We start from the raw sequence: 8,845 nt of genomic DNA on the forward strand, positions 1-8,845 counted from the left end.
TTATTATTATTATTATTATTATTATTATTATTATTATTATTATTATTATTATTATGATAAAACGGACATTTTGAATTATTTTTTTTATATACTATAATTGGTTTCTCGCCTAATTCTAATACGAAAGAAAAACAAAACGAAGGGAGTTTAACAACATAGAGTAACATTATAAACAATTTATCTATGCATGTAATCATGTAAGAAAATTTGACTAATTAAAATTTAATTTTTTCTTATTTGTATCTAATACTTTAATATATTATCATATATTCGGAAAAAAAAATTAACCAAATATCATTAAATCGGAGTTATAATTCCTGCAAATTAGGTGTATGTAATACATATATAATTTTGAATACTTATTTGGTTAATAAAAAAAATTGATACTAATTTATAATTGAATTTTTAAAACACCTATATGGCCGTCTAACATGTAATTTAAATATACTCATTTGTCTAATCGAATTTTTTGTTATATTTCATTTCATTATATATACAAAATAAGAAGAGAATAAATATGTCATAGTTGTATTTTATCTATTTTATTTTAAATACAATTGTTTTTCTTTTATTGATTAAATGTAGTATAATTATCGTGCATGGCACGGGATCTATTCTAGTGTGATACAAAAATCATGTCAACTAATAAAACAGAAAAGTACTTCCTTCTTATTTTATTACTTGCTCCACTTTTTCATGCGCGGAATTTTAGGAGAAATAGTAGAAAGTACGAAGTAATACAATATGAAGGAAGTGGGGTTGGTAGAAGAATATAGTATGATAGTTGGAAGGACATAGAATTTAGAAATATTAAAGTATAATAGTTGATGGGTCCACTTAGAGTAAAAAAATTAACGAAAAAAAAAAAAAGTGGAGCAAGTAATAAAATAGAGAGGGAGTATTTGTTACCGGCTTCATAATAATAACGATCTTTTGAGAACGACTTCAAAGATCCGTTGTTGAAAACTCAACTTGTACCACGGTTTGTAGCAAATCGGTGGCCTAAATTGTTCCATACCCCTATTGGGCCAATAACCACTTGATTACCCAAAAAACGTCTCTATTTATACTTTGGAAGATACTTTTCACGTTGGAAGATAACTAAATATACGGGTTATTAAAAATATCTCAATTAAAACGAAGTATTTTTAAAATGAGGAAATACAAGTTTATCTCTGTGATAAACAAAATTTAACATGGGGACAAAAGTGTAATTTTACGGTGAAAATGAGTGAAATCGTTACTTGAGCTAGCGATTATGACGCAAGTAGCGGTTTTACTCCGTGATAAACGAAACTTGTTTATAACGGAGATTAATTGAGACAACCTCAAAAAATATAGTATTTCAAAAACACAAATCTAACAAAATCTCACATTTTGAGAAAAAGAAAAATAATTTCGTTAATAAAATATAGTTAAATGGCACTTACAAACAATTACTAAAAAATCTAAAATTCCAACACAAGTACATAGCTTGTTCAACCGACACCCCACCTTTCTGGCAACGAAGTATGAAGAAAATGATAAGAGAATTGGCCAACTTTGTTAGTAAAACAGTTATATTCAAAGAGGGAGAGTGAAAATAACAATTAAAGATGTCAAGAAACTCAAAATTATCATACAAATCTTGGAAAAACAGTAAGACTTGAACACCATATCCAAGAAATATGGTGTTACTACTTTACTAGCCACCGTTCATGGAAGCTCTTCGGACACGAAGTCGTACCTATTAGTATGAGAACAGAACTGAAGAAAAGATTGATCAAAGAAAACGGAAGTAATAGATTCTTATTTTTCGCTACACAACCTCGCATCAAGATCTTGCATACCAACTGAGAAGAATGCATCAGCAAATTCTAAGTTTCTTTACAAAACAGACTTACAAAAGCACTGAAAATTAATGCACTTATTAACATTTCAAAATAGACAATTACCAAAAAAAATTAACATTACATAATAGGCTAAAAATTGACCTACATGATAATTTATTATTTTACTAGCTTCTAACTTCCAAGAATATCCAATAATATTACTATTGGCAACTACACAAACTATGTAAACTGAGAATGAAAGTTGTAAAAGAAAAAAAAAAAAAAAAAAAAAAAAAAAAAACTAAAAATCTTATAAATTTTCACATTTGTAAAATTGTAATGAACAGAAGAAAGCATCTACTTGATTTGCTAGCTTGCTTCCTATTTCCCCTTCATTGAGGCTGGAAGATGATGTAATCTGCTAACTGGTTTAACTGGCTACATTTGGCGAGCTGATAAACAATCATTAATGCTTTGAGTGATTCGAAGCAGGGATGATGGCCATTGTAAGTTCTTCATTCAGCTTCACCGGCAACTGAGGCATTTGTCTCATTATTTCTGGAGTATCGTCCACGTTGCCACTAGATTCAAAGAGGCACAGATGAGTTGATTAGATCCAAGTATAGAAAAGAAAGAATACTACCTTCAATTATTTGACCATTACTCAAGCGGTTTAAAACAGTGTAAGAAAGTATACTGCATAGTACATACAAAAGTAAGTAGCTGCAGAAGCACAAAACAGGTTGAAGCCTTACTTATTATTCAGGAGCTTTTTAATATTGTCATACGCCTGGCGAAAGAGGCTGATGTTCTCCTGTATCTGAGACAGAAAAGGCACAAGGCAAATAAAATAAAGTCAAGCTTAGCCACCAACAGTATAATGTGTAACGGGTGGTTGTTAAAGCGTTGTTCTTCTTAAGAAAATAACATAAATATCCCACATCAGTATACAAAATTAACAACCAAAACCCCAACCCAAAACCTGAGGATTTGAATACAATAACTTGCATCCTATATAAGAGATTGATCTAAGCCATAAATGAGATTAATAGCCTTCATCAGTGTAAACAGCATGTGTGTGCAAGGTTATCCTAACATAAAGTATTTATTGTAAAACGTGTACCTGATACGATGAAAAGTTGGCAGATATTTGTTGGAAGAACTGTTTATTTTGCTCAAGTAGCTCCCCAACATGGCCACCAATTGCTGCAAGGGTCGGCCACATAAATTAGAGTTAAAAGGAAAATAATCTTAGTTAGCCCAATGTCCATGCCATAAGCATGGAGATTGACTAGTAGAAGGAAATAAATCTATAAAAAAAGCCCTAGGTCAGCATCATAATAAACTCAAGTTAGAACAAAAAACTTAACATAAAAATCATCCCAAGATACTCGTATCTTTCGCATAAAGAAGATATATGTTACCAGTATGCCTATATCGCATAGATTCTAGTAAAAATAGAGGAGACGAGTGATGTATAGTATTCTAAATAATACATTCATCAGTAAGCAATGCGTGTAGAGGCCAAAATAGATAACTTTACCTTTGTAAGATATACCATCCTCATCATCTAACGGAACTGCTGGCACAGGATAAGTATGACCACCAGGCCTTGATGCATGCAACTGAGATGACTTTGACGAAGATTCAGTAACTTTCTCCTGGATATAATGTAATACTCATCCAAGTTATAGTATAGACAAAACAGGTTATGCATATTTCAAAGCAAAAATTGATGGGAAAGGAAAAATGCAAAAGCAGAAGAGCTGGACAGGGCGACCATGTACAGACAGGATATAGAGAAAACAGTATTATTTTCAGGACATGTTAAAAACCAAATTGGCAACCATGCGATAAGAATATCATAAACCAATTATTGGTAAATAGACTTCATAATTGTTTGTAAGATTTTTTTATTTTATTTTTATTTTTTTTACAAGAAAAAAAAAACTATGGAACAAAACAATATAAACATTTTTGTCGCCAGCCTGCATGTTTGCTTCCCCACCAAATTGCATAGTATTGAAAGTGCAAATTAACTCAGACAAATCAAACAGAGAAAAGTGCAAAACACAGTTCAGTGAAAAGGAAACATAAGGGAAAGAAAAAACAATTAAAAGCATAAATATCAAGTAGCATCACTCATAGAATATAATCAATTAATAAAGTACGAGAAACATGAAGATAAAGAAAATAAATATTAACAGTACCAAGTAGATTGCAGTCTAAGACTCTAAATGAGCCACTAATAAGAAAGAAATAATCCAAATACCCATTAAGCCACCAAGAAGATGGAAGTTGCAAATAGTAAACAAGACACAAGGAGTTTAATTATCAACAAAGACAGAAATAGCACCATTAGGAGCTTCCAACAATTCAAAAATAGCTAATGACAAAGGTTTTTAGCACTCTACAGCTCAGGAAATGCAACAAGATTGTTAAGAATTAGACCCGAGAAAGAGAACTCAATTACATTTACAATCATACTTTTCATCTCTCAAACAAATAAATTCTCCTGTCTTCATTATAAACTAAAAGAGGGGGGAGGGGGTAGTAATCAACCCAAAAGAAGGAAGGTAAAGGCAAAGCTATTCTCCACATATCAGATTTGTTGTTAAATAAGGCAGCAAGCAACATGTAATTGCGAAAGCTATATAATAAAAATTGTGTTTTTAGGTGAAGTTTGAGAATGATACTATGTATGATTGTGTAAATCTCCCTAATAGAGTGATTTTCATTGATTATTATTTATAGGATTATAATGAGAGCCCTAATTATACTAGCAAACTAACAAGGTAGATAAAGATACCTAAAAAGATACTTCATCCGGTCCTCAAATATTGCAACAATAACTATTTTAGGAAGTTTTACAAATATTCCAACATTTCCCTATTTGCACATACATTCGCTCTATCTCTCTTCTCATCACATGTGTGCCTATCTTTTATTCTTTCTATCTCTTGGCATATATAACAATAGAGATTTAGGGAGCTCCAGCACTTCTATGTGGTACAATCAGAACAGAATAGAAATCAAACTAGTTCAACTCCCACCTAAGGCAAGTCCTACGTAAATCAGAAATTACACAGCCTCACCTTCACCCTGCAAGGCCGCAACACAACAGCAATGCCATTATGTTCAATCAGCATTCTCAAAATTTCTTATAGTCAACACTTTCAGTAACAATTATGTCTCCTGTATAAGAAGAGTTTATTCTAAAAGATACTGAATGGCGATGTTTCATTGGAAATATTCAGGATTTAGTTTACATTTTAAATCTTATTTTACACCCTAAATGTATAACTGCAAGCGGAAGAACAAATCCGGTGCCGTGTTCCCTTGTAAATGGCGGAGCACTATGCACAGCAGTCAACTTTAACATAAAAGGAGTTATAGCACCAAAAACTTGAAAATAAAATTAATAGAAGAAAAGAAAAAACTAATACAGAGTTTAAGGTTAAAAGAAAGCAGCATTTAATAGCACGGAAAGAATTTTACTGATACAAGGGCTTTTCCCAAGAGGAAAGGGTTTTGCATATTTCATGCATAGACGGAATAAGTAATCTATTCTTCTAGATTTTGGAATAATGTTTGTGAAAGACAGAAGTTACAAAGTATGAGCATGCAGCAAAAACCGTGGATCATTAGTTATTGATTCTAACAAGATCTAAACTAACATACCCTTTTATCTTTGTTTTTCCTTGAATGATCATCTTTTCTTCTCTTGCTCATCTCCTTTTTCTGGACATCAAAATTTAAAAAGTCAAGTCAGCAAGAAAAGTCAAGTCACCATTGATCCAGATAACTTAATCCATAACCCTCCCTCCCCCAAACCTCTTCCCCAAATGAAATCTACTTCCTAAAATTGTGTACTTCAATGGCATTGATCTGATAACCAATATCTTGCTTTCTTCAATAACTTTTGTGAGATCATCTCACATAAACTAGAAAGATATTTATAATATTATCAATTTTAACTAAGGAGTATGGGACAAATCCACAATGAAAATTCAGTATGAGAAGTCCAAACCATATCATAGCACTGTCTACATATCAAGTCACTAACACAATCCTTGGAAATTAAAAAAATTTATTAGCCTCACACCCTCACCCACTCGAATTCATGATACACGCATTCACAACTTCCTATACATATGCAGAAAAGGGAGTGGGGAGGGAGTATTGATGCCAGTCAGTTGTTCATAGCTTCATATTGTTTATATTAGGTTAGCATTCCCTTAGGTTTGAAAGACTAAAGAAATATATCATACAAACCAATTCAAGCTTTAGAAACAGATTAAATATCCTTCACAAAATAGGCGGCAATGATGGAGCATAGAGTTGAGCCAACTCATGATCAAAAATCTTCACAGTTGACATAAAGCGATTAAAGTTGTGTGATTCACTGAATCTTAGATAATAGAGAGAAAAATAAAAAAGTTACTCTGTATATAAACATGTAACTTTTCTCTAATCTCTACAAATATATAAGAACCAATACAAAGGCAGCAAGTGATACTTTGTTCAGTAAAGGTAACAATTAGCTCCCTGCTCCCCCTAAAGATATATTATGGTCTCTTCCCAAACTTAATAAGAAAAAGTGGCTGGCCATTACTTAACATCCACTATATTCAAATACAGGTCCTAGACAACTACAAAAGATAGCTGTTTCCACCTCTCCTACAGTTGGCACTGGATTACAAGCAGATCCTATAGGAAAGCTATTCAATCCAAGTTCTTCTAATATTTCTTGTAGTGCCAAATCTGCAGATCTAGGTTTGAAAAACACAAATCCAACCCACCATACTATTATAGAAGGGATAAGGTATTATATTAACCATAATGTAACAGTGGAACAAAGGCAGCATCAGGGTGTTAACTGGAAAGTGATGATGCCTCAGTAAGTCAGTATGTATTCTTATCCTCACTCCCAATTGAAATTGATCCAGACAATATTGATAAACAGGCCATCCTTCCTCCAACTATACTACTGAAAGCTCATATCAGCATCAAGAGCAGATAGAAACTACCAGCATCTAAAAGCTTTAAATATTGAGACAAAATCAAATTACAAGATCTACCATCTCGCTCTAAAACAGATGTTAAGGGCTTACATTCATCCATCTAGCGCGTAGTGCCACATCACGGACCGTCTTATTTGGAAGATCCATAGCAACCTTAGCATAGCGAATAATGCTTGATACTGAAGCATATCTGCACGCATAAAGCAAAGGAGGATTAAATATCATATAGAGAAGCAAGTTTGTGCACAGCACCTAGCATTAAAAATTAATACGCACAAGGGATTTACAGCCTCTGTACTTCAAAAACGAGACAAAGGCTTAACAAATATCAAATTTTCGTAGTTCCTCCACAGAAACATTACCACCAGTACAAGAGGCATGGAAATTTAGGACACCAATGATTGCAAATTAGCTTCACAAATATACGAAAACAGACCAATTGAACAACCTCATATAGTTACCAGACAACCAACCAACCATCCTCCTTTTCATCATAACTAGCTCCAAAGACCTAGTTACTTCCACTCTATAGACTATGTATTGTAAGTCTAACACACTAAAATACAAATTCACCAAGAAACTAGGTTCCAACACATTGCCGCTGCGAATTCAAATCACTACTCAGCAAACTAAACATTTGTTACAATTCCGCCTCCAAACCCCAACTCAAATATCATAAAAAACACAACTATGGAGCTAATTCTTTACTACATTTCAAACAGTATGCTCATTAGAAAATATTTTGTTCATTAGTGGCACTACAATTCTTAAACCAAAGGACACCCAAAAAGAAGATAAAAAAATCTCAACCCAAATCCGAATCTATAGCAAATTATAATTAAATTCATCAAAAACAAAAATTCCACCAAGAATTCAAGACTAAAAGAATCTAAGTGGCACCAAAATTCCCCAACTCAATTCAGAATCTTTACTAAAAACACACTAAACATTTAAAGCACCGTTTTCAAAATATAGCCTTTCAAAGATTCTCACAACCAAGAATAATAATTCAACCAAATATATTATTAAAATTCATTAAAAATTAAAATTAAAAACAAAAAATTGAACGAATTAACTAACCGGGTGAGTCCATTTTCCAAGATTGCTTGCTCCTCAGCAGTCCAATCTGTAGCAATTCCAGGATTATGCTTCATAGCAGAACCCGTGCCCGAATTATCATGACCCGGACCCGAATTACCATTACTTGTGGATGCAGCGGGACCACCACCATTGAAAGAGGATTGTTCTTGGTGGTGTTGATTCCCAGATGGGTTTGCACTTGCTGCCATTCCCACCAAATTCAAGACAAATTTCAACAAATTCCCACTTTATAATCACCCAAAAACTCGATTTCCCGCCATAAAATCGAATACCCAGATGATAAAAATGTCAAATTTCTTGATTTCTTCAAATGGGGTTTTGCAATTTTGCAGAAAAAATCGATGAATTTGGGAGAAGATTGAAAAGGGGTGGAAAAAGTGAGGGAAATTCACAAAGTTTTTGGAAGAGATTGAAAGAGAGTAGAAAATTAAGGGATTGTACGGAAGAAAGAGGAAGAAGAAGAAAAGGAGGAAGAGAGAGTTTCAATTCATTTGGGATTTGTTTTTGTTTTTGTTAAATGAAAATAAATAATTAAATTAAAAAGAAATCAAAGGTTTGTTTTTGTTAATTAAAAGTAAATAATTGTTGTGATTAAGGAAAAGGGGCTAATAAAAACAGATGTAGAAGAGAGTGATTTAGTTGGAATCAAAATCAAACTCATACAGTATTATAAAAAGATTCTTTTGTTTTTTAACGAGATTAAATGATTGATTTTTGTGTGTTTTAGTTAACCTGGAATTGCTGGCTAACTCGCGGATGGATGGAAGCTACCTGAATTTTAGCTATCCTATTCTACTTCGAACTCGACTCCGATATTAATTTGCCCTTTAAGGGCTTTAACATATCCGTGCTAACAAAATTAGTGAGACGAAAAACAATTTTAAATACCGTATTAGGGTTTTTTAGGGA

The 8,845-nt window shown here is 32.8% G+C and overlaps 1 protein-coding gene across 1 annotated transcript; it reads right to left on the minus strand.

The window, feature by feature from the left end:
* Window positions 1–1,891: 1,891 nt before the first annotated feature.
* Window positions 1,892–8,439, minus strand: LOC110717760. Its single transcript, XM_021896524.1, has 7 exons — window positions 7,916–8,439; window positions 6,926–7,025; window positions 5,493–5,552; window positions 3,355–3,472; window positions 2,935–3,017; window positions 2,567–2,631; window positions 1,892–2,392 (listed from the first exon to the last, which is right to left on the minus strand). The coding sequence occupies exons 1-7, from the start codon at window positions 8,122–8,124 to the stop codon at window positions 2,278–2,280; spliced, it is 750 nt and encodes a 249-aa protein (XP_021752216.1). The 5' UTR covers window positions 8,125–8,439; the 3' UTR covers window positions 1,892–2,277.
* Window positions 8,440–8,845: the final 406 nt, after the last annotated feature.

The sequence above is a fragment of the Chenopodium quinoa genome, unplaced genomic scaffold, assembly GCF_001683475.1.
Source record: "Chenopodium quinoa cultivar QQ74 unplaced genomic scaffold, ASM168347v1, whole genome shotgun sequence".
Classification (NCBI taxonomy): Eukaryota; Viridiplantae; Streptophyta; class Magnoliopsida; order Caryophyllales; family Amaranthaceae; genus Chenopodium; species Chenopodium quinoa.

What these genes read in the sequence shown, in the direction of transcription:
- LOC110717760 (XM_021896524.1), bottom strand. Translation starts at nt 8,124, where the DNA reads ATGGCAGCAAGTGCAAACCCATCTGGGAATCAACACCACCAAGAACAA. An exon ending in TACGCGCTAGATGGATGAAT is followed by an intron (nt 5,553 to 6,925) that starts GTAAGCCCTTAA and finishes TTTGATGTCCAG; the next exon opens with AAAAAGGAGATGAGCAAGAG. An exon ending in CCAACTTTTCATCGTATCAG is followed by an intron (nt 2,632 to 2,934) that starts GTACACGTTTTA and finishes TTTCTGTCTCAG; the next exon opens with ATACAGGAGAACATCAGCCT.